Source organism: Squalius cephalus, assembly GCF_949319135.1.
Source record: "Squalius cephalus genome assembly, chromosome: 19".
Taxonomy (NCBI): Eukaryota; Metazoa; Chordata; class Actinopteri; order Cypriniformes; family Leuciscidae; genus Squalius; species Squalius cephalus.
In genome coordinates, this window is record NC_137140.1 from 32,877,879 (window position 1) to 32,905,710 (window position 27,832).

Sequence of the window (27,832 nt, forward strand, 5' to 3'; positions counted from 1 at the left end):
GTTTTATGTGTGGAAGCAGAAAGCGAGGCACTACCTGCCACACCGAAGGGTCTGCGGAGGCCGGATGTTAATTTCTTAGTGTTGTTATCTCTGAGCTCCATTCGGCCCACTCGAACAATCTGACAAACAAAACTGATTTTCTCCCTCGTCAGGTCTTCACTCCCCAGATCCTGGAGAGAAACACACCAACACACAAACATAAGTGTAAAAAAAACACACACAAAAACATGCACAGGCACTTGCACAATCATGTACTAAAACGCCCCATGTCATTTCGAGCCCCCAAGTGGCCATGCACCAGGTGTTTCTGCCTAAAACCATCTAGTTAAACTCAAACGTGTTAGTTTAGCAACTATCCAGGAAGGCAATGATTGATCCATGGATTGGGCCGGTGCACACAGACTGCTAGTATGGCGTCCGGGTGAAGGGTAAATTGTTTCGAGCAGTGTTTGATTGAGGGCAGCAACTCATTCCACACTGGGGGTTTGTGCAGAGAGCAGAGGATTCTGGGAAAACAAACTGACCCTCGACAGCCCAGCATCCATTAAAGAAATGACCTCTAGCAAATGAGAACAGCTCTTGTGTGTGGGTGCAAATATGTACTTACATGCACAAACACACACCAATGCATATGCTCTATAATTATTAATTTATGTACATGCAAATACACAAATGCATGCAATTAAAAAACAAATATCCTTCATAATAGGGTGAGAAACACAAGAACTTCAATATGATTTCATATTCATAATAAGTTCCTTTCCCAGCATAAAAAACAATAAAAATACAAATACAAATAAAAGAACAGCTCCCATTTGTGGGTGCAAATATGTTTACATGCATGTAACAACATGCACAAGCACCAATGAATATTTAATTATTAATTATGAACATGCAAATGCACAAAACACAAATGCATACGATTGAAATAATATAAAAAATAATGTGCAAGAAACACAAGAACTTTAAAATGATTTCATGTTCATAATTAATCAGTTTCCAGCAATAGTTTTTTTCCTGTGTTGAAGTACAGGCAGAAGCCAACACATGGACATGGACACACACAATATGTGCAACAACACAAGTCAGGCAGCATCTCCAGTGAGCTTCTTTATCCGCTCCTCTAATGACCGTTAGCTCATTACCCTTTACAGCGTTAATGATGATGCTGCTTTCTTCAACACTTTAATTACCAATTCGACAACACGACTGATGAACACGAATTAAAGAGTCACCCAATAATACCGTGATTACTCATTAAGGAACAATGCAAGAGACGGGAACAGATGAATGGAATCAAGCCGTAACGGATTCATTTACATGACGATGTTTCCAGGAACGAGCCGATAATGAAGCAGCGCATCGCCACAGGACGACACATTTGAGTGTTCAAATAAAGTAATTAGGTCATGCATGCGAAGGGTTTCACGTGTGGCCTGGCGGTTTGCACACATGCCCCAAATTAGCGTTGTTCTAAAACCTAGTAAGGTGATGCCATTTTAAAACATGGCATTATCACATAACCACATTTTCACCTAAATTTTAATACAGAATCACATGCATTTTTAGTAGAGGACACGTTAGTGTTAACTAAAATAAAAACATGATAATCCTGACTGAAATCGGTCAGAAGTAAAGCTGAAAATAATCCGTACCGTGAATACGGCACGCAGGTTATGCAGCTGATCAATGTCTTTCGCCAAACCTGAGCTGGACCAGCGTACAAGATAGTTTTCACTGCAAGAAAATGAAGAAATAAATAACAGATATTAATGGCATTACTTTTATGACAAACTTTTTCCCCCTAAAGCTCAGATGGTAGATCATAGCACTAGCAAAGTCAGGATCATAGGACTGATTCCCAGTCAATACATATATTGATAAATGTACAGCTTTAATGCATGTTAGATGCTTTGGATAAAAAAGCATTTGCTAAATGCGAATGTAAATGTCTTTTTCTGTGGACACACTCAAGTATGATAAAATTCATCATTCACTGCTGAAACAAACCATTGAGAATTGTGTGCATGGAAACACTGTGGTTGATTTACTACTGAGAATGCGAGAAACGTCATGGCTCCCAAATGAGGGTGAGGCTATTGTCAAACTATTGAAATTATGATTTAAACTTTTTTTTTTTTTTAAATTACAAATAATAAATCACTAATATAATTATTAATAACAAGCTATAATTATTAAAAAATAATGTTAAAATGACTTTAAATCTCTGAACAAAGCAATTATTTGACAGCTATGTTTAGGACTGCATGGCTTCTCATGCATGCAAGCGTAAAAGCGTTTGAGTCCATGTGTGCACTGACCTGATGAACTTAGACTCAATCGGATCATAGAGTGACATCAGCACTTCTGCATCTTCTCCGATCTTGCACACGACGTTCTTGAGCGTGACGAACAAGGCAAACGAGGGAGTGGAGGCAAACTTCGCCTGCCTGCTCAAATCCAAGTTCTGCTTCTGAGACTGAAAAATAAATAAATCCATAAAAACTATGGTAATTAATCTTTCAAATGTGCTTCGAGTCAAAGTCAGCCAGACTAATTACACAGGCGCTGTCAATCTCAAAGAATTCATGGGACTTTTTACACCTGGTCACTTCATGCGTGTTCTCTGACTGGATAGCTATTACATCGTGAAAAGACCAGGTGTAAATGCCGTAACGCATTCGAGACGGATTTAAATACGATCACTCAAACCACTTCAGGAAGAGGTCTGAGACGCATCCCAAACTGGACAAGTGTAAATGCATCTGGTTGTTGGATCCACTTATGTAAATTTTACTACTCCCAAAATGGTAAAAAAAAATAAACATGTGAGAGCATGTTATTGGCTATATGCAGGGGCGGACTGGCCATCTGGAGCACCGGGCGTTTTCCCAGTGGGCCGCTGGACAGTGTGGGCCGGCCCGTTGCTATGCGTAAATATATAAAGAACGAATGATAGCGGGCATTTACATATTTCGTCGGCCCAGGTGAATGCCCACGCGGCCCACATGACTCAAAATGATTCATCTATTTACTGGCTCTGGCTCACTGCAGTGGTCTTACAGCACTCGTCAATGTCAAAAAGTTTGAGATGGCCAATCAAATCAAAGAAGGCGGGGCCAAGCAGTAATTCAGCACGGCAGTTTTTAGCGCAAATGCGAGGTAAGATGTAAGGAATTTTTCAAAATAAAAATGCTAAATAGGGTGGCCATCTGTCCGGTTTTCATTCGGGCAGTCCGGTTTTAAAATAACACATCCATCTACAGGCAGAGCTTTGAGCATTTTTTAACGAATCGCTTGAGTCAATAATTCAATGACTCATTTATAAAGATAGTCACTTGCTAAGTTCCTGAATGAATCGGCTTTTTTGAACCAATCGGTTGACTTACTTAAGACAGTGACTTGTTGCCACCTACTGGCGGTTTTAGTTTCATATTTACAGTTTAATAAAAAAAAATGTTAAAAATCCCCAAAATTTCATATTTCTATATTCAATATATTGTGTATTTAAAACATTAATTTTATCACGTTCTTTATGCATTTGTAAACAGTCAGTGTATATACATTTAAATGCCACTTCAGATGCAGCTTCTGCAGTGAAAAGATGGATTTTGTCTGATTTGATTGGTAACATACCTATAATGTCTTATTCTAATTGCATTTATTTATTTATTACATTTTAATAAGCATACAAATAATTTCAATAAAAAAATCTTAAATATTTATTTTTCTGTATTGTTATATTTTTAAGTTAGTTTCTCTGTGCAAAATGAGCTGCTGTGTTATGTTTGGTGTGTTGCGGACTGGGTACCGTGGGCCGCTCTGTGCCAGAAAGTTTAGGCTCACTTTTTATTCCCAGTCCACCCCTATATGGCTATATGACACGTTATAGCCAGATATGAAAGCGCAACTGCATCAAATGAAACTGAAACTAAGTTGCAGAACCTTAAAACACAATCATCTTCATTAAAAGTAGTGAGACTAAATTATCTTACCAGTGTTGAATCCGCTCTCTCTCCTAATGCGGTCTTTGATCTTGAAATTAGCTGATGATAAATAAAATGCAGCTCATATCTGTTGATTTCATTGACGTGAACTCCGCTAAATTAGCATATAACGCAGGGATTGAGGATCGGATATATATATATATATATATAATTGTTTTGCACAGACATTTATGCGGTCAAGTGTAAATGGAATTGTTTTATCAAATCAGATTAATTGATCAGGTGTAGACAGGACCTATATCACTGTATCTGATCTGCTAAAAGGGACTCAAGGACAGTGAACATCTGGGTAGGGTCACATGGGAAAGGTAGGTCAGCAAAGCTGATGTGTTCTCAAAATGTCACCTTGGCATCCAGGTTTGGAACAACATGAGGGTGAGTAAATGACAGAATTTTCAGCTTTGGGTGAACGGCTCCTTCAACGTAACAGATCTTAAACGAAAACTCCTGGCTCAAGGGAAGCACCTGCTCAGTTTTAAACATGGTGAATGACACTCACTGTGACTCATCTAAAAGTCATTAGAGAGGCATTGTGAGAACACACAGGTCAAACAGAGATGTTAACCTCATAGACTGGTAGATAAGTATGTGTGAGGATTCATTGAGAACACACTTCTGTCTAAAGTAGGCCTGACTCTCATAACACTAGGGCTGAGTGATGTCAAATATTCACAACATATTTCTGACAATGTAAATTAAAAAAACAAATTGAATTGAAAATCTGTAAATTAAATTGATTTATTGAGCATTTAACTATAAGGTTACCTAAAAAGTACAATAATAAAATTTATAAAAATATAAAATTAATAAAAATACTTATATAAAAATGACTATAGTATATACAGTAGGTGCATTTAATTGATAAAATAAAATAATTTATTGTGTTCGTTTATTGAAAACAGTGTGGAAAACATGCTTGGATTATATATTAGTGTTGTCATAAAAATTTCAAATTAATTTCAAATTTTTCTGCAATATATTACAGAATATATTATATGTATGTATAGTACATTATTATTTTTTTATTTTTTTTCCCAAGTACTACGAATGAAGGCCAGCATCACCAAAACCGCTACTGATTTCTCTATTAAATGTATATATATATATATATATATATATTTATATTTATATTTATATTTATATTTATATTTATATATATATATATATATATATATATATATATATATATATATATATATATATATATATAAAAAAATTTTTTTTTTTCATTTTAGCCATTAACTATAGCCATTCAACATTATAGTATATTTGAAATCCATTATTTTTAACATTAAATAGGCTTACTAAAACAACTTTTAATTTAAGTGAACTTAAAACAATCTTAATCTTAACCCCTTACAAAAAGAGTAAAGATAAGACATTTATAATTATTTTAAATAAATCACTTAATTTATTATTGTATAATTATAATAATTATGTTTTTAAGTTTTTTTTTTTTTTTTTTTTTTTTTTTGCTGCATTTCTTGCATTAAGCATTGTAATTCTGCAATGGCTGTTTGAAAGTAATGGTTCCTCTGATTTGGAAAAAAAAGAATATATATTGCATCTTGTCAAAAGGCTGAAAAATATTGAGACTTTTTTTTTTTCACCAAGCTATATCACCCAGCCATGTGTCACACTGAGCCCCACAGCAAGATAGGAAGAGAGATGGTGTGCTCTCACATTCTCTGTTCCTGTGTAAACGCTCACACGTCAGTGACGGTGTTTGAGAGCTGCGGTCAGGGACTTTTTTTGTGGTTTAGTGGTTGTGCTTGACAAAGTTACACCATCATATAAATATGAAGTAACAGTTATAATTAAAGGTGTTCATTAAACATCACAGCGGGTGGTGGTGACCAAAATAACACTGCAAAACGAAGAGCCCAAGTGAGTACAACGTTTGCTACAAGGCCTTCCAGATTCACAATCCATGAACACCACACAAACACATTTAAATATATAAATCTAAATGAACCATAGACTTTTAAAAAAGCAGCATGTTTATATTGTGCAATAAAGGATGAAACAGTCTAATATCGTTTACCTTTTCCTCTTGGATGCGAGCTTCAATCTGCTTGGATGCGGCTTCATGCGCTCGGAACAGATTGACGGTGCTGGTCAGGTCAGGATCCAGAATATTCCCATCTTTATCTCTAACCACCAGATCCAGGTCTAAATACCTGGCAAGCACACAAAAAAACACTGTAAGAAACATTTTAAAACAGACTTGGTTGAAAGAGATGAAGTTATACATCGATTTGGACGAAATCATCTGCTACATGGAACTGGAAAAATGTAAATGTAAAGTTAATGAATTGAGTTGTTTTTCAATGAATATGAGTGACACTTAGGATTGCCATCCTTATGTAAAACATAAAGACCTTCCACCCAACAAAGTTGAGAAAGACAGAGACTTTAACTGAGAACTGAGAGTTGTACATGTGTGTGTTTGTCACTTCTGACTTTTTGACCAGAGCAGTTCTATCATCTCATCTGTATACTCGCTTCCTCCTACAGCTAAACACTCAAGATAACAGAATAGTCTGCACCACTACAATAACCAAATGGAATTGCAAAAACATTCAAACAGGTTTCCCTGTCTTTCATTGGTCAGCTGAACAGATAGCCCCGCCCCAAACTCACACCATTGGTTGATCCAACGTCACTGTGCAGTGGTGGTTATAGAATGCTAAAACGTTTTTTTCTTTTTTGAAAACTCAAAACCAGGTGTGGAAGGTGGTTGCCAGGGTGTTGCTATGCAGTTGCAAGGATGTTCTGGGTGTATCCTCTTTATTTTTAACATAAGAGCGGGATATGAATGTGCGAGTCTTCCGGTGTCATCCGCAGTCTGTTATGCTGCTTGATATTGCAAACTGGCAAAATATTTTGATTTATTATCAATATCATAAATACTCCGGTTTGTAGCACTTTTTTTTACCATTCACTGCACTTCTGCAATTGTTTTAGTGATTTACCTATAGAGAACATTAAAAAAATAGCTTTCTTCCATACTGCAAAAAAAGGTGGATACTTAATGGCCCTTCAGTGTAAGTCCATTTTGCATGTTTTGTGGTTTTGTGGTTTTGTTGTTTCAAAACCTCAGACAGCATCAACATTTAATACTTAAAGTTAAGGAATCTTAAACCCATGTATGAGCAACGGCACAGAACACTGATTAAGAATCTTTTATTTATCCTTCGGATAAAACATGCGAAGAGCTGAACATTTTTCACAATGACCCTTCAAAGCAAAAACAGACCCTGAATAAAAAAATGAAGAGCAATACAACACTCTCATTAAAAGTCAGATTTTATGTAACGGACTGCAGTCGTGACTTCCAGCTCAAGCTCTCCCTGTTCAACCATAACCCAATCAGAATGAGTCAGCAGCTTGTGTTCGTTCGTGTGTGTGTGTGTGTTCATACTTGTTCCCATAGTCCATCTTGGAGGTGACTTTCTGTTTGAGCTCCGACATCTCGTCTTGCGGGAGCGTGCCGGACAGGATCTGGGAGCGCCACTCGATCAAGTCATAGATCATGTCTCGGACCGTGTTGAACATCTCACGCTTGTCGCCCTGTTGGAAACACAAAGTCTGTTTAAAACCCTGCAATGCGTGTTAATTAATTTGTCAAAGCACATGCTGCGGCGTAAAGGCGTGAGGCTCCTAATCACTGCAGACAAAGAGCCCTGGAGTGTCACACTGCTTACTCATTCAATTAAAAGAGTTTACAAACTGTCAATGAGACTCTTTTTGGAAAATGTAAAAAAAAAACTAATTTTTAATTTGTATATCATGTCAGAGCTTTTTAACATCAAGCCCGAGGCAAAGGGGATCAGATTTATTAGAGAAAATTGCAATGTTGCAGTGTGTCATAGCAGATGAACGTTTGTTCTATGAACAGTGACGTGTTGTCATCAAAATGCTGACTATGTCGCTAAGATGATGATGTCAGTGATGACTATATATGTGCAGTTATGTTGATCTCCTGAAAATGCATACCTCCCCATTATACACTGTAGTATGCAAACAGCAGTTTGTCAAATGAGTAGGATGTCCAACAGTATTCATAAAAAGTTGGCAAAAATTCCCAGAAAACCTACTAATTATGCCAAGATTTTAAAGTGTGCATCCCATGATGTCATAGGGGAAGGTTCGTAATTAGTGGAGAAGTGATGCAACTGACATCATAGATCACATGACAATGCCATCATAGCCAGATTGCATTTATACTACACATCCATGCTTGTTTGTTTGTTTGTTTGTTTGTTTGTTTGTTTGTTTGTTTGTTTGTTTGTTTGTTTTAACGCCATGCCAGCATCCAAGGCTTATGGAAGCTTGTTTCCGCCACAGAGTGAAAAATAAAAAAGGTAATTGCGACTTTTTAATCTCACAATTCTGACTTTTTTTCTCACAATTGCGAGTTTACATCTCACAATTCTGACTTTTTATCTCAGAATTACGTGATATAAAGTCGTAATTGCAGGTTATAAAGTCAGAATTACGTGATATAAAGTCGCAATTGTGTTATTAAGTCAAAATTGCGTGATATAAAGTCGCAATTGCGTGTTATAAGGTCAGAATTATGAGATATAAACTCGCAATTGCGAGAAATATACTTGAAATTCTGACATTTTTTCTTAGAATTGCATGTTTATATCTCACAATTCTGACTTTATAATACGCAATTGTGAGATATAAAGTCAGAATTGCATGATATAAAGTCGCAATTGCGTGTTATAAAGTCAGAATTGTGAGATATAAACGATTCTGAGATAAAAAAAAGTGTCTTTTTTTCCTTAGAATTTGACTTTTTATCTCACAATTGTGAGTTCATATCTCACAATTCTGAGAAAAGATGTCAGAATTGCGAGATATAAACTCGCAATTATGTGTTATAAAGTCAGAATTGCGTGATATAAAGTCGCAATTGCGAGAAAAATAGTCAGAATTCTGACTTTATAACACGCAATTGCGACTTTATTTCACGCAATAGCGACTATTTCACGCAATTCTGACTTTATATCTCGCAATTCTGAGAAATAAAGTCAGAATTGCGAGATGTAAAGTCGCAATTGTGAGATAAAAAGTCGCAATTATCTTTTAAAATGTTTTATTCTGTGGCGGAAACAAGCTTCCATACAGGCTAATTTCATAGCAAAAAAAAAAACAGTTTAAAACTATTTGTAGGGTAAATATATACTTTAACAAATCAAAAAATAAGTTATTTGTTAAACAGTGCCTACTCAGTACAAGATTTTTAGATGCATCGCCTGTCAAATCCTGACTATGAAGTTGATGATGTCATCATGTCGACAGTGTCAATTTGATGATGTCATAATTCTGACAGCTGCTGCGTCCCAATTCATCTACGATCACCATCATTTAAAACTATGCACTCTTTGTGTAATGGAAAACTGCATACTTTTAAGTGTGTAGAGCAATAGTTAGCAACTTTTGAAATATACAACCACGTCTTGGGATAAATGGCAAAATGCAGGGTTACCACATAAAGGTCCCTCCATATCGTCGCCCATTCTCGCAGCGTAGTCGTGACCTCGTGAACCAGTGGGAGCTCAGTAGGAATGACCGTCTCCTTTTGTCTAGCGACAAAAAGAAAGGGGAAAAGAGTGCAAAACAGAGGGAAAAAAAATTAATAAACATAGGCAGCACAATAAAGTGAAGGAGTTTTTCAAAGTATATCACTTGTGTGGGAAACAATAGGCTGTTTAACTGCATCTAACTCTATTCACGTCAGTAATTCCAGCTCAATACGGGCTTCTGGGGTCCCGGAGTCATTCAGATCCCTTCATACCAATGAAAACTAATTACCAGCATCAGTCATCAAAACAGCTGTTATGAAATCTGAGCTGGGCTCTGCTCTCGATTCCAATTACTCACACACACACACCCCAACACCAATACTCACTCATGTGTATTATATTCCTGAAACACACTCAAAAATCCATTTTGGACTCTAAAATCTCCTATTAGGCTGGCACTGGGCTGTTGGAGCGCTAACTTGTTTTAGTAGGACGTCTATGGGAAGGATGTTGTTAACTGCGCTGAGGCTGGATTCAGGGACCAACACTGATATAATCAGACCAATAACAGAAGTAACATGATCTTCAAATGCAGCAAAGCAATGTAAAGTTTAATGCGAATATGTTACAAAACATAGTAAGCTGCCTACGACCTACACAGAGAAGAAAGTACATTGTGGTTGTGAAGTGATTGTGATGTGATTAGACTAAGGGTGTGTTCACACTTTCTCTTGGTTCTTTTGTTCCGGACCAAAAAAAGAAAATAATACAATTAGACCTGGTTCGCTTAGCATTCACACACATTAGCATTCACACATACATCACACATATATGTATTTTATATATAGTATTTTGCGACTAAACTTGTCCAAAACAATGCTGTGTCCTGGGCTAAATGCATTGTTGTATGTGCATAGCCTACATCTGATGATATTTTGACCAGCTGAAAACTCGTGAAGAGCTTCTAAAATGTGTACAGGAGTCAAAACAGTGGCAGGAATCCCTCCGTCACACACACAAACAGATCTGCTGGTTCTGGTGTACCGAACTGTGATCGGCAACATGATGAGAGTTCTGGTGACATCAAGTCCTGTTTTTGGTTCGTTTACATGTCTTTAGTCCGGGTTTGCATTCATATTTCAGTCGAACCGCACCAGAGTTTGTTTGGAAGTGTATCGAGACTCATCTTTTCAGCGTCTCGGTCCGCTTGTTTGGTGTCACCAGGGTTTGGATGGCAGCGTTCACACTTATTCATATGAACCGCACTAACAGAGCAATCGCACCAGAGTTCCTTTCAATCCAACCAAACATGCCAAGTGTGAACACAACCAAAGAAACTAAACTGCACCTAGTTATGATACTATTGAGTAGTGAATGAAGCAGATTTAGTAAACATTTCTCCCATTGAGAAACAAATCCTGAGATTGCCTTCTCCATGAAGGATACATGCAGGTCATGCATGGCCGAAATGAGTTGGTCTGGGAAAAGAGCTAATGCCTGCTAAGATGTTGATAATGCCTTTATTCCATATTTAGCAAAATACAAACTTCCAGGAAATCTAAATGAAAATACTGACCCACTGCCTTCAACCGTGGCCTCTTTCAGATGTATGTAGCAAGCCGGAAACACACCCTGTGCACAGAAGAGTACATCAGAAATGACCAAACAAAGGGAAAAATCAAGTTGAGGTCTGCTGAATGATTTTACCCAACATGGAAGCTGAACCTTTTCATACAGTAACTCACCTTCTTCGATTTTCTCCTCAGCCGATACCCTCGATACCATCCTGAGAAGAGCAAGACATATCACAGCAGTCAGATGAAAATACCAACAATTAGATTACAGTGCGACGCCACTGTGTCCCTCTAGAAAACAATATTGCGAGATTATAAAAGACATGCTCCATAAATCTCCTGGAGATATGAAGTGAGGCAGCGGGCATGTCTGCAAGCTATGAACAAATCATTCAGGACTAAAGTGTGTGTTATTGAGATCGGAGAGAGGTCGTTCTGCGGGGAAGAGGAAAGGTCTAATCAGGACATATCGGTGTGTAAAGGTCTTAAAATGATGAGAGGAGACTGAAATAGATACTTTACATGAATAGGGGTACAAACAAGTGTGTGAAACTCTTCATAAATAGTAGAAGTAGATTTTTCTTCATCAAATGATCACTGAGATGTAAATGAGTTCAGAAAATGTCACGGGCAAATTATATATTGATTTGTTCTATTCATTTTTTCAACTCTGAAAGAGAAATACAATTTAAAACTATGATTGTGGTTTTGTCATTAATGTAAGCATTAAAATAAAAAATAAAAAACAACAACAAAATAAAATAAAATCATTATAAAATAAAATTAAAAAATTATAAAATTAAATTAAATAAAAAATAATAAAATCAAAAAATAATATAAATAAAATAAAATAAAGTTAACTGAGTTTCAGATTTTGCCTAAGTTAACCAATCATTCCATAGTGGCTTGTCTGAGACCAAATAATTTGAATAAATAATATTTGTAAATTTATCAATCTTTTTTTTTTTTTTTTTTTAATAGCTTTGGTAAAGGGTTGAATGGTCGAGCTTGATGAATGCAGGTCATCATAATATATAACAGTTAAAAACAATGTGCCACTTTTCATATTGATGCTTTGTCACATCTAGTCACAACATAAGGTGTGTGTTTGTGCGTGTGTGTCTCACCTTCATAAGTCTCCAGAATGTGTACAGTGTCCCCGATCTGTAAGGAAAGCTCTTCATCACTGCGAGCATCATAGTTATAGATGGCTGGGGACAAAGAATATAAAACACTGTACTGAGACACATGGCATCAATTTCTGGTGTGTGTGTGTGTGTGTGTAGCTGAGGGTTATAGATGATGCAGTAATTCAATAACTAACCATACAACAAACAACCGCAGCTCAACAATAAACACTGTCTCAAATTTGACACATAAGCACCTTTTAGCACCTAAACGCATTAAAAAGGTTTGACAATAAAGGGATATTTCACCGCTGGAAAGATGAATGTGTATTTAAATTGGGTCATTTATGTAGTAGAAATGTGAAATTATTTTAGAAGTTGGTGCCTTCTAGATTCAGAAACGCCAGAAAATGTATCTTTGGCTCATGTGGATGAAAGACTACAACTCCCAGAATGCACTTGCTTCACTGCCCTACGAGGCCACTCCCAAGCCACGCCTCCCGGTTACAGAGGGCAGTATCGGGAGAAATGATACAACTAGGCTACTAGTGACTTGAAACTGAAAAGACGGCGTTTTATGGTGAGATCCCCCTATGGGCGGGTTGAAGACATGCGGGACGAGCTCCTCCTACTGGCTGGAGTCTCTCGCCTCTGGACAAAAAAGCCTCAGATGATGAAGCTAAATGATGATTTTTGCATCATCTGAGGTTTTTTTCCACACCCACAATACAGAAATCTCTCGTCTCAGGGGGACATGAGGGAGGGAAGCACGGTCATTCGAAAATACTACCGGGTTTCTACTGATACAAAGCTTAATGCTAATCGGTGAAGTATCCCTTTAACCATGTCATGATTGAATGTGCAGTATTTGAATGTTTTTTATATGAAGACTTTCAGTGAATAACAACATCAATACTGAAACTCGTTGACGTCCTGCAAACACTATTTCGTTCAGGAAGTGTGTGATGTCTTTGACAGACAGAGCGTTGCGCTCATGTCGAGTGTTACTGCCGTGTTCATCCGTCGGGCAGGATCATATGTGTCGCGGTGTTTCTCAGCGACCCTGAACGTCACGACCCCGGTGACAGAGTGACAGAGAGACAGTAGAGGACGAGAAGAGAGCGAGAGCGGTGAACGTTAATCACACACAGACACACTCTCTATTTCGGTCTCAGTCAAGACTCTCACCTTCATTCTCACACATGCTGTTTCTCCCTCTTTTTCTATGGCAACTCAGAGTCTCTCAGGAGAAAGAGTAATTACAGAATATTCTCAGTGTGTGGGCCTTTTCAAAACACACAAACACGTCGTTTCTCTTTGTAATCTCTCTCCCTCCATCATGAATGATTAAACACCTCTGCAGCTCAACATGACTAAAATATTTCAATGCACGTCCTTTTGAATGGCAAGTCAGAGAAACACTCAATGTGTACCTGTAATTACATGCATTCAATTCAATAATCATACGTTGCTAAACCATCCAAAAAAGCTCTAAAGCACCAGACAAAAACACAGGCAAGCAACAACATTTCAGATCAGAGTATTAATCTATAAACAATGACATAGCTGTTATAAAAAGAGCTATACTTTTGTACCATTTATTTATATTTTGAATTGGCCTTTATTTTTGTAATTTAAGATTTCTGAAGGATCATGTGACACCGAAGACCTGAGTAATAATGCTGAAAGTTATGCATTGCATCACAGAAATAGATTACATTTTAAAATATATTCAAATAGAAAAGTTATTTAAAATTTGAATAATAATATTTCACAATATTACTGTTTTTTACTGTCTTTTTGATCAAATAAATGCAGCCTTGGTGAGCAGAAGAGACTTCTTTCAAAAGCATTTAAAAAAATCTTACCGAACCCAAACTTTTGAAAACTTGTGTAGTAGTAAAACACACATACATTTTTTTTCCCCCCAATGGTAATCAGCATTGTGCCACGAACGTTTTTGAAAGTGCATGCACTGAACTCAAGACATCTAACTCTCCATCTAACAGGGCTTTGATAATACACATTTCTACTGTATACTACTACTGACTACACAATGCAACATCCCAAAAGAGTCAGACAAACTTCAAAAACACGAGCTGTAATGCTCCTTTGCACACAGAAGCACTCAGACAGACAGAAAGACCCAATCAAATCCCATATGCTGCCATTCTGAAATACCCACAAGAAGCCAATCCAATTACAGAACAAACAATACAATCAGAGAGAGAGAGAGAGAACCGCTTCCACGACAGGAGGGCAGAGTAATGAGGGACAGAGAAAAGAGGTAAAGATAATGGTTGAGAATGTGTTGCATGCCTCTAATGTGCATAAACTGCCACATATACAGCTCTTATCTTAGTAAGAAGAACATTCTACCAGATGACATCTCTTTCTCTGACACACGCTCATTGAAAAGCACATAAACACAAATGATTAAATTAGCTCAGCTCAGTTTGCTTTGATTGGAATTTCAAACCTGGCTAACAGTTGGCTAAAAACACCTCAATCTGCACAACTGTAACAGGTTATTTATATAAGAAAACCTTACACACACATACACACACACACACACACACACACAAATACACATACATATATATATATATATATACACACATACATATACACACACATACATACATACATATATATACCCAATTGGAGCAAATCAAATGTTAAAAAAAAAAAACGTCATGCCACCTAAAATGAATTTAATGAAAATAAAGCGGGATAATTTCACAGCCAACTGTTTGGAACAGCGTTCATGTGCATTTGTTGCATTAAAAAACACTGCTTAGTTGTGTATCTCCCTATAGGTTTTAGATCAGAGCTGAAGGAAGAAGAGGAAGGGAGCGACACAAAGAGGATCAGTGCAGCATGAGATGGCCCGTGTGTGAGAGACTGTGACAGGAAGTTCAGGTCCCTAGAGGCCTCCATGTCCCGAGAGAAAGCAGACGCCTCAGTCGCCGCTCTTCCTCTGGCTCTGAGTGAATGAAGCCCATTGAGCTGTACGCGGACACCAGCTGCATCAGCGAGAGAAGGAAAGTCATCCGCCTGCCCTCCAAACGAGTATCTAAACCACAGACCTGCAGAAACACCTCTGAAAACCTGTCCTGAGGGCAAAAGCAGGAGCATTTCATGCCGTTATCTGTAAAGTGCTTCATAACGACAGGGAATGAGATGAGCACGGCCCTATTGAAGTCACTGACTGACAGAGTCAAAAGCGCACAAAAGGAATCATAAAATAATCTCATATCTGGCCGCAGACGATGAGCAATAACTCCAGTCGGAAAATAACTGGCCATTACAGCCAGGTTGCGTGAGCCGCCCATAGCATAGAGAGCAGGAATACTTCAGTGGAGGAGGAAAAAGACAATTGGAATGAAAAGACAGTGAAAATAAGGCAGAGGTTGAACATCAGAAATGCATTTCTAACAGAATGGATGACACAACGAACGTGCTCGAGCAAAACATCTATCAATTTCTGGCAATGAGAGCCGCGCAGTGAGCCAGGAGGGGTTTTATAACATAACTTTGAGGTCGACAGCTTCTCTTTGAGGCCTGGAAGTGTAATAAAAGATTTTATTGTCTCACTCAGCCAGACATTTCAGTGTCGCTATAAAGTCTCATCCATCTTGAAGTCTATTAGCAGTGTTTGCACAAACCTTGAAACCTAAGTATTAAACTTCATTGTGTAACTCGCCCGAAAGCGTATGTGCACTGGACATGAATGATACCTGTGCTATTACTTTTAAAAACAATTGAACTTAGTTTTCACCTGATTGGATCCCAACCTAAAAACGTACAACCGTGGGCAGTTTCTGGTCTAGCACGTCTAGATTAGACTTGGGATTGGGGTCTTCTGACTTAGCAAATCTAGCAACATGCTAACAGCCAGCCACAACACTGTAGTATTACAAAATAAAATGAGATCAAATAAAATAAAAGGTTTTCACATCCTGACACTAAAGAGTTAACCAAGTGATCAAATCAATGGATATATATATAAGGGTGGTCCTTATTTTTAAAGTATCCAATTGTCATGCTTTTAACCCTTCAAATTGTTCCTTTATATAAGAAAATACAGCATGACAATTTTTATGGCAGTAACATAATAATTACTGGTAGCTCAATAGCTTTAAACTTTCTGAGATTTTGATGATTTTCATAAAAACAGATCATTTGATTTGGTATTGTACCTGGCTAGTAAAATTTAAAAAAAAATCTCCATAAAAGCATCTAATGCACCATATATTCCTAAATATGTATTTTAGATACATATCTCAGTTTACTTATTGTAGAAACTAAATCCAAATTAATCCATCCATGACCCGGTTTAGCAGATTTACCTTTCCTGGTGGAATCAATACATATTTCTATTGATGATCACCTTGGTTATTGTTTGGGTTTAGAGCACATTTTTTGGTTTAAAAAATTACATTACGTTCCTTGAAATTGTTGTCATGTCAGTGTTGCTCTGATTTCAATAAAATGTAGTTCATTTGCAGCAACTTTTAATATTACTTGCATATCACAATAACGCTGCACAGCTTAACATAGGCAATCTTCCACATGATTGAGCTACCTCTAAATATCATTTTTTTGTCAACATTTTTGCATATTTCTAATTTTGAAGTTAAAAGGAACAGTTTAAAGGGTTAAGACACTATCATTTTGCACAAAAAAAAAAATTGGACTTGATAAGGACCACCCTAATATATATATATATATATATATCAATGAAACCGGTGTTACAAAAGTTTCTCGTCCACACTGAAACTGCGCATGTGTAAACCTTCATAAAAGATTTATACTGATTAATTACCAAGCATAATTCTGCTTAATTCTTACATATTTAATGCAATAATGCTAACAAAAACTGTCAAATCCATCAATTACTTCTTCCTCAGTAACTCAGACCATATTTTGCTAGTTTGTAAAATCATTATTTGTGTGCAATACGCATTCGACAACGAGCCGTCTAAAGCGGAGACCAAGTTTTTGGTCTCACATATACAATTACACGAAAGACACATTAACAACGCTGCCACTACTGTGACCACATTAAACTATCAATGACCTTACTGTCAGGTGCTAAAAAAATGCTTCAAGAAATAAACATCTACAAACACGCTAACAAGCTTCCTCGTAAAGTCCTGCCCAGCATCGAGTGGAATGAGGAAAACACCATGAGCTTCTTTTCCTGTAACGAGGCTTAATTGAGGTTTGTAGAACAGAGAAAGCGTTCTGATCACGCTCATTTAGAGTCAGCAGAAACAAAACACTCCCAATTTAAGAGAGAGCCAGAAATCACAAATCTCAGACGCTCATGTTTACCCACGCGGGCACGGAGTCTGAGCCAGCTTCAATTAACCTGAAATTTAACATGTAGGTTCAATATATCTGTATTTTATTGGAAGGGTGGGTACAGACAGACAATGAGAGACTGCGTTGTGGGATATAGTATTTAATGCAGTGTGCTGTGGTTGTATACTTCACATCTTGGCAAAAGTAGTAGGTTAACTGGTTATTTCATGCATACAGAAAATCAGTGAATACTGGAGATCAAGTATGAGTAGATGAGTAGTATGGTAGAGAGAGGGTTATGCCGTAGAAATAGGGAATGCGGAAAAGAGGCTGATGAAGAGATGAGATATCATCATGTTGAGACAGTTTGTCTGCTACACAGTTTATAAATTCAACCAACAGGTAGAAACAAGCCTGCAGTATGAAGCTGAAGCTTTATACAGACAAAATACAATACAAATATGCAACATTAGTGCAAAGGAACCACATACTGTATGTAATTCAGCCTAAAATTCAGAGCCTAAAATTTGTGGTTAATGGCCAGGGCACAATGTTAATAATTCAAGCAAGTTCCATGTTCATTATGTTGGAAATTTCCATACAATAGTTAGCTATGACATGCAGATGAGAATTGAAATGAAATGAAAATAATGTAATAAAATAATGAAATGAACTGAGTAATGTATTCTGGAAGTCCAATTAAATTTTCCTTTAGACCTATTAAATCAGCTAGTCATGGGAAACACACTGACATTTGTCTTAAAAATACACTTATGGCTTCAAATAAGTTTGTCAGTGTAAATTTATATGCACATGAAAATAAACTCTTGCATTGTATTAATAAAATCACACATTTCCATTGAGTTCAGTGTTTGCATGTCCTGTTAATTTTGATAGAAACATACATTTTAAAAATACTTTTTTTAAACCAACATATATATATTTGTCACTACTACCCAAGTGAATAAATCAGTGCATATGAGGCATCCATTTTCAGACATGCATTTCAAGCACTGTTATTGCTTTTCATTGGCTGGTGAGTTTTGTAAGCTAATATCTTTGCTATTGTTTCCATTTGGTCTATTACAATTGTTTAAAAAGTTAATTTCAAGCAGCTTTCAAAACCCATAAAACATTTTCCAATCATCAGAACCAAAATAAACCCGTCTGCTGCTAACTGCATTTACAGCATTAACATCAACAAACCAACTTCAACTATTTGTGATCTTCCTGCTTTCATAACACAGAGTAATTATAACTTTTAGTATATGCTTCATTTTTTCTGCTACCGGTCCATGAATGTTAACATTACACTCGCTTCATATCACACTAATTATAAACCAGACACGTTTCCACAAAGTCCAACCGCGGATCTAAAGACTCCACATTATTCTGAAGGGGGGACAATAGTGAAGGGAGGCAAACTTACACTAATTACCTTGTTTTCAACTAGCGCAGTTCTTGCAGAGGCAATGCTGAAACCCTGCCTGACACGGAGCCTGTTTCTGTCATGTCCAAACTGAACCGGTTCAGATCCACTGCGTTCATCATCATCATCATCATCATCATCATCACACATGGCCGGCGGCAGCACCAGCGGGTCAGTGCCTGTGATGCCAACACACCTAGAGTTCTCTAATTGCTTCATTTTAAATGGCCAACTACACATGAACTTCTGCAGGTCCTAAATTTAATAATGGGAAAATAATTGTTCCAGACTATTTGAAGAATTACCATAATTGAGTCAGGAACACATGTAGGAAAAGCACTGAACAGAGCTTCCACTCATCCTCCTCTCTACCGGCCTGAAGCATCAGACTCAAATCACTCCAGCTAAAATCTACACTTCAGTTTGGGTAATTATTTTATAATACAGTAAAATCTATTCTCTACATTACCATATACATCATAGTACAGTCATATTTGCTGGAAAATCAACTCAAATATTGTATTTAAAAATTAAAAAAAAAAAAAAACACAACCATACAGTATTTATAATGATCAAAATAAATCAAATTCAGTGATTTAAATATTAATAAATTAATAAATAACTTAATTTAAAAAATATATTTTTTAAAATCAAATAAATAAAATAATTATTAAAGGGTTAGTTTACCCAAAAATTAAAGTTTCGGTCATCATTTACTCACCCTATTGTCGTTCCAACCCCGTTTATCTTCAGAACACAAATCAAGATCTTTTAGATGAAATCTGAGAGATTTCGGTCCATCCATTGACAGCCACACAACTGACTCTTTGACACTTCAAAAGTTCATGAAGAGATCGTATAACTACTTGTAAAGACGAGATTAAATTTAGGCTTTTATTTACATATGAACATTCATGAAAGCACATCAGATATGGTAAACGGAGAAAAACCAATGAGGTTCATTCTCGTGTTACGCATCACGTTTGAGCATCAGCAAGAACCAATGAGGTTCATTCTCATGTTACGCAGCACGTTTGAGCTTCTGCTGTTTATGTTCCCTGATCAATGTTTATATGTGAATAAAAGCCTAAATTCAAACTGTTTTGACACGCTCAAAAGTGATCGTGTCTCTACCCTCTTCAGAAAATTTGGACTAAACTGCTCAATTCATATGGATTAGTTTTACGATCTCTTTATGAACTTTTTGAAGCATCAAAGTGGTAGATGTGTGGACTGTCAGATTTAATTAAAAAAATATCTTTATTTGTGTTCCGAAGATGAACAGGTTTGGAACGACATGAGGGTGAATAAATGACAGAATTTTCATTTTTGGGTGAACTAACCCTTTAAGAAATTATTTAAATAAAACAATTAATTAATAATTAATTAATTAATTTAGATTCATTAAAAATTAATTAATAAAATAAATGTGAATACAAATAAACAAATTATACATTTAAATGAATACAAATTAAATGAATTTAAATAATTGGAAATAGACCAAAAATAGAATATTATTAAATAATAAACTTAAATATAAACAAATAAATCAAATGGTTTGTGTAATACATAAAACATTTCTGGGCTGAATTTCAAACAAAAATAGCTATATATCAGGACACCAGGACACCATTACCGTGTAATTGCTTATATGGTGATTTTGGTCATTCCACCCACCGCAAATACAATGTAAAAGGACAAAAGAGTGGCTGAATCAAACCGTGCAATCGAAACAAGTGTGAAAACAACCTCAAATCACAGTCAACAAGCAGAAAACATCCATTATCTCAAAATACCATTCGCCATTCTGATCGATTCCTTCTAAAGCGGAGACACACAATTAGCCACACATTTATTCTGCAGTTACAGTGTTTGACGTATCAGGCCGCGCAGACAGTGCGGTTATAGATTGTGTCATAGTCCGCAGGTTTCAGTGTGGGCCGAGGATAATGAGATGAGCGAGGAGAAGGTCAGCCGAGGTGAGAAACAGCGGGAATCTCCTGGAACGAGAGGGTCACTGCCACTGAGGCAGAGAGGATTGTGGGTATAATGTAGAGAGGCGAGACCGCAGCAAACTCCCACGCTAATAACACAGACAGAGCGAAAACATAAGTTCCTGATAGCTTAGTATTTGCAGAGCAAAATTATGGGTTTCATTAATGCATACCAAAACACAGCAAAAGAGTTCAGATGAGTGTCCGTAAACTGACTCGCTTAATTAGTGGAGATCGCTTAAGTATTAAGTTAACGCTTGCTCATAGCTCATCAAATGTTGTATCTTTTCTTACATTTTTTAAACTAGTGGACAGTAAAATGACACCGAATCGCTCTTACTTTTTTAACCCCTCCCCTTCATCCACCTGACTGCATTTTGTAACATGAAGCGCATCCAAGTTGTCACTGGATAAAATACACTCCTGCTCTACATGTTGTCTGATTTTAATCTGAAATACAATATTCAGTCAACTATATTACCAACGTACGACCACAACGACACTGCAAACATAAAGTAACAAAGACATTTTATGTTAGGTTTGTGTCTTTCTATTCAACAAAGAATCCTGAAAAAAAAGTATCACGGTTTCCACAAAACTATCAACTATTTTAAGCAGTTATAATCAGAAATGTTTCTTGAGCAGAACATCAGCATGTTGGAATGATTTCTGAAGGATCATGTGACTCTGAGACTGAGTGATGCTAAAAAAAGCAAGAAATATTATGTAAAATGTAAAAATATAAAACCATATGGCTGTACTTTTACTGAACTATTACTTTTTAATCAAATAAATGCAGTCTTGGTGACATAAGAGTTCAAAAACATTAATACATATTATTACCATCCCGAAACTTTTGAATGGTAGTGTAGTTCGTTAAATAAAGTGAATGCATTTTTAATGGAGATAATTATGGAAAATCCACCAATGGCTTACTTAGTCACTGTACATGCTGACATAAGGTCATCTACTGAAACATTCTCTGATTAAACTAAAAGAAAAGCACAATTCAGATGAGATTATCTGTGAGCTGGACCAGCCAGGACAAACCTGCCAGCAATCTCTCCAGAATATCCTGCATTAATGAGACCGAGCCAAACACAGATAAAACTAATTAACCTTGTCTTTTAATAGTGTCTTCTCCTAAATGCCACACAAGAACAACCCCTGGTGGAGAGCAAGTGACCATCATGACCAGATCATCGTCCTCCCAGCATTATCTCACAGAGCTTCCCTCTCGCTCTTAAACTCTCCTAATGAACCGATGGGATCATGGCCCCTGGATCCCAGTTAAACAATAAAAAAGAATGGAAGAAGAGGAAGGGTTAATGTTCGACATTTATCATCATGTCAGCACAGCCAATCAAATGCACATTTTTAATGAGCTCAGGGAACTCTGGGAGATAATGAGTGCCACTGTCACTCCGCAAATAAAGGTCTGGTGCTTTATGCATCGCTATAGTGGACGTCAGCATATAACCATCCTTATACAATCAGTTTGCACTTTCAGGTCAACGACGGTCATGCAAGAGAACTTTGCTGAGCAAGTTAAAGTTAGTTTGCATCTAATGGTGCACAGGACACACAATATAAAATAACTAGAGATGCACCATTGTGAATATTTTGGTCGATTCCGATAACTTTAATATATCCGATAACCAATATATTGGATGGTAAATCGAAACTAATTTTTGAGAGCAAAAACAAAAGTCTCACCATTAAGAGCCATGTCCCAAGCACACACTTATAATGTTCTCATTATTATTTTATTTAGCCTGTATGTCAGACTTGCACTGCACATGTTGCACTTAATTGCATTTTTCTTTTTTTGAAGTGAATCCAATGATATTTCAAGCTATTCAAAACCATCAAGGAAAACAGTGTGCATCTGAAGTGTCTCAGCTGAAGGAAATATAACTAATATATCGGCCACATTTTCTTATCAGACCGATGAAGACAACATTAAAAATGAACATATATCGGCCGATACTGATATGGCTGATATATCGTGTAACCCTAAAAATGACATTTGAACATTTACTCTATTGAAGAATATCAGTAATCTATATCTGTCATATAGGCTACATAAAATTGTAATCAGGTTTGTAATTTGGATTTAGATTTATCAGCCAATATATCGGTTATTGGCTTTCAAACATAAATAATTATCGGTAGTGGCCAAAATGTTCACATCGGTGCATCCCTACATAAAATGAGCTGGTTCACCCTGAAATGAATAATTTAGCAGAGCATTCCTGCTCTTTTAAAACTTTATGAAGCTCAGTAATGAAAGCTGGTATAAACAGCAGATTTCTCAGAGCTGCAGCTCGGCTCAGTCGTTCGATTGTGCACACGGCGAGGTAAAACACTTTCTGATGATGCGCTCAAAGCCCTGAGTCATCAGCTATTGTTGTTCAGAGCTCAACAATGAGTTTAGTCAAAGTTGGAACAGTCCAGGCCAGCACACAATAAAACAATAACAGATCTCAGAATAGATCCATTTAGTCATTTTAAAAAGTATATTAGTCACCCCCAAAATGACAAGTCTGTAATTTACCCACAACTATTAGCCTTCAGAAAACATAATATAGTGCACAAAACAGATTTAAGTTGTTATTCACTGAAAGAGATCACAATTTAACAACTAAAATGTTAGTATATTTTACTATTGTATGATTTCAGATAACTTTTGTGGTAGGTTTAAAGTGGCATTCTGTCATTTTTGGAGCTTGACAGCATCTGTCCTTATTCAAGATATAGATATAGCTATAGATATAGATATAGATATTAAACACCACATAGACAACATTAAAAACTTTAACATGTCTCTTGAATAAAGTAAGTGAACGACATGAGGGGTAAATGATGACTATTTTTAAAAAACTATTTTATATATATATATATTATATTATATATATATTATATTATATTATATTATATTATATTATATTATATTATATTATATTATATTATATTATATTATATTATATTATATATACACAGTACCAGTCAAAAGTTTGGAAACATTACTATTTTTAATGTTTTTGAAAGAAGTCTCTTATGCTCATCAAGCCTGCAGTTAAAAAAATAAAAAAATAAATATTATTACAATTTAAAATAATGGTTCTCTTTTTTAATATATTTTAAAATGTAATTTATTTTTGTGATGCAAAGCTGAATTTTCATCAGCAAGTACTCCAGTCTTTGGTGTCATGATCCTTCAGAAATCATTCTAATATGATGATTTGATACTCAGTTATTATCAATGATGGAAACAGTTGTGCTGTTTAATATATTTTTTTGGAATACTTTTTTCAAGATTCATTGATGAGTAAAACGTTAACAGCATTTATTCATAAAAACAGCATTTATTCAAAATAAAAACATTTCTAACAATATAAATCGTTACCATCACCTTTTATCAATTTAACGCATCCTTGTTGAATTAAAGTACTAATTTCTTTAAAAAAAAAAAAGTTATTGTTCCCAAACTTTTGAACGGTAGTGTATATTGTTACAAAATATTTCTATTCTAAATAAATACAGTTCTTTTTAACTTTTTATTCATCAAATAATCCTGAAAAAAGTATCTCAGGTTATAAAAAAAATATTAAGCAGCACAACTGTTTCCAACATTGATCATAAATCAGCATATTAGAATGATTTCTGAAGGATCATAAGACACCAAAGACCGGAGTACTGATGAAAATTCAGCTTTGCATCACAAAAATAAATTACATTTTAAAGTATATTAAAAAAAGAGAACCATTATTTTAAATTGTAATAATATTTCATAATATTACTGTTTTTTTTTTTTTTTTTTTTTTTTTTTAACTGCAGGCTTGATGAGCATAAGAGACTTCTTTCAAAAACATTAAAAATAGTAATGTTTCCAAACTTTTGACTGGTACTATATATATATATAGTATTTTAATATTTTATATGCAATATTAAAATAAATTAATAAATAAAATCCATTAAGAAAATAAATATTATATACATAAAATAAGTACATAAAAGTAATTAAGTAAATAAAAACTAATTAATATAAAATACGCTGTAAATGAATTAATAAATTAATTTAATTGTAATATTTTATCAAGGAAAGATCTTCTCAAAATAAAACGAGCGTGACAACGTTATCATATGTTAATCAGGATGACGTTTAGGTGAGAACAATAGTTCTGTTGGGCAGCTAGTGAGAGACGTCACATATGTCTGCTGCATCTACATCACAATAGACCAATTCATGCAACACCACTGACAGGACGAGTCTTAAATCGACCACACAAAACACACACTCTCTCAACAAATCTCAATAAAACAGCACACCCCTGTTTGCTCGGTCTCTGGCAGGTACAGCTGTGCCATAAGCAGGAGAACGGGACGATTCTGAAGCCGACAGAAGAGTCATTAATCTCTGTCAGTCATGAAGACGCGAGCACACTGGATTTTTAAAGCCATGTCATCATTGACATTTACTAGCATGTCGTTCTCTGACAGGCCCAAAGCTGGAGGGTGTTTGATAGAGGACGCTATCAAGGCTCCCACAGGGGGCCAGAAACAGCCTCAATGTTTTACGAGTGCAACATCAAAATAACAAAGAAAATATTATTTATTCAAAATGACCGACCGAGTCCCTTAGTAGTGCATCACTCAGAAACTTCAGTCATCATTTACCCCTCATGTCGTTCACTTACTTTATTCAAGACGAGACATGTTAAAGTTTCCCTGTGGTGAGAATCAAGTTTTTAATGTTGTTTATATGTCTATGTGGTGTTTTTATTATGCTTTAAGACAAACCATGTGTAAATTCATAAGTCGACTCCATTGCTGAGTATTTTCTCCTTAAAACTGCAGTGAACAAAAGACTGCAGTCTCAAAAATACATTTTGTTTCTGACGTCACAAACTACCTTGTAACCAATCAGATCAAAGTGTGATCGTCAACGAGTGGATCTCTGAGCTGAGTGAGTGAGTGGAGGCGGGGCTCATTTGCATATTCATAGAACCTCATATACTAAATGAGGCAAGAGTGTAGAGTTACATTCAAGCTATTTTGAATGTTTTGAATGATTAAGTTAACTTCCATGAAACAGACACTGAAACTGTGAAATAAATTGAACAAGCAGAAAAAAATCATTTTAAAGTCTTAAATTAATATATCACAATCAAATATGACAAAAAAGCACCACATTGGAAATCCATACAACTTGTGTGTTGTATAATGCAAGTCTTCTGAAGTCATATGATTGATTTGTGTGAGGGACAAGATGCTATTCACTGAAAGCTCTCAAATTAACTCATGCTCATGTACGTTTCAACATGGCATGTCAAGACGTGTCCTGCCAGGCTAAATGACAAACATTGGTTCTTGCATGTCTCATGACTCTTTTTCCATTGACTTTAACATTTAGCTTATTACAGAAAATAAAATAAAAGGAATAAAAAGCCAGGACACTATAAACTGATCAAAAGTGACAGTGAAAACATTTTTTTTTAAATGTTTCAAATACATGCTGTTCTTTTGAACTTTATATTTAAAGAATCCTGAAATAAACTGCATCATGGTTTCCACAAACATATGAAGCAGCTCAACCGTTTTCAACATTGATAATCAGAAATGTTTCTCTAGCGGCAAATCATCATATTCGAATGATTTCTGAAGGATCATTTGACACTGAATCTATATCTCTATCTCTATATCTCTATATCTCTCTCTATATCTCTCTCTCTCTCTCTATATATATATATATATATATATATATATATATATATATATATATATATATATATATATATATATATACAGGGTGCGATTTGTGAAAAAAACAGAGGGGGGGATGTTTCGAAAAAAAAAATTTATTTATAAAAATAAATCATGAGAACATGAACTTCATTCACTGCATTTGCTGCTCTGGGGTGCGTTTCCCGTACAACTATATAGTTCGCTGCTTAACTACCATAGTACGATGCATCGTTGGAGAAATCAACTAGCCAGTCACGACTGTTTCCCGAAACCGTCTGTCGCAAAGTATCGTTCAACCACGTTGGTTTATGACGTCTCGCACGTGGTGGACTAATAACTTATTTTAATTCATCTGTTTGAGATCGAATTAACGCTAGATTTTGTCATATAAGTTACAGACATGGCATCTAAAGACCATTTCTAATTTTTCTCTGTTATTTTGCTTTATTGCCAGACTCAATATTTGGCTCGTTCTTACATAGTAGAGCACGTTCGCACATGCGCAGTCTTCAAAAACGGTGCTTTAAATCTCTTGACAAACTAAAAGACGTAAATTACATTTATGTATTCTAAATAAATAACACGGGTCCTACTGAATGTCAGCTTGCTTATTTTGCTAAAGATAAGGATTTATTCAGTCTACATCTCATGTAAACTAGAAACTATGCTTCTAACGAGCTGTCGTTCCAACCACACAAGTTTGCGATGCTGTTTGCGAACGTTCGTTGGAACGATGGTTTCGGGAAAGACCAAATCGTTGAACTATGCTGATAACGACGGAACTTGCGACCATAGTTGGCTAATGATGCTTTCGGGAAACGCACCCCTGGACCCTTTTCATTGTTCCCAGCTAGCTAGCTAGTTTTCGCGCTGAAAAAATACATAAATATTTGTACTTGGTGGCATTCTGAAAAGCCGTACATGGATCAAAGCTAATGGACAGGATCAGATAAATCAGAGCTTAGATTCTCTGGCCGAGCCCGAACTTCACCCGGGCCGGGCCCTTGATCGAGCACTTGTGTTACAAAATGCAACACGTCACGTGTCATGCTCAGCGAGCGTCTCCTCCACTCGCACGCATCACACCGGCCCGGGATAATAAA

General features: G+C 36.1%; 1 protein-coding gene across 4 annotated transcripts in view; it reads right to left on the reverse strand.

The window, feature by feature from the left end:
- dock1 (dedicator of cytokinesis 1) overlaps positions 1–27,832 on the reverse strand; it is a 224,234-nt gene that overhangs the window by 182,766 nt on the left and 13,636 nt on the right. For all 4 annotated transcript variants that reach the window (XM_079851388.1, XM_079851387.1, XM_079851386.1 and 1 more), the window contains exons 2-10: positions 12,249–12,332; positions 11,293–11,333; positions 11,124–11,179; positions 9,511–9,607; positions 7,432–7,580; positions 6,052–6,187; positions 2,322–2,479; positions 1,656–1,737; positions 35–170 (exon numbers count right to left, since the gene is read on the reverse strand). In XM_079851388.1, the coding sequence (XP_079707514.1) occupies positions 35–170; positions 1,656–1,737; positions 2,322–2,479; positions 6,052–6,187; positions 7,432–7,580; positions 9,511–9,607; positions 11,124–11,179; positions 11,293–11,333; positions 12,249–12,332 (939 nt within the window). The remainder of the gene's footprint in view (positions 1–34; positions 171–1,655; positions 1,738–2,321; positions 2,480–6,051; positions 6,188–7,431; positions 7,581–9,510; positions 9,608–11,123; positions 11,180–11,292; positions 11,334–12,248; positions 12,333–27,832) is intronic.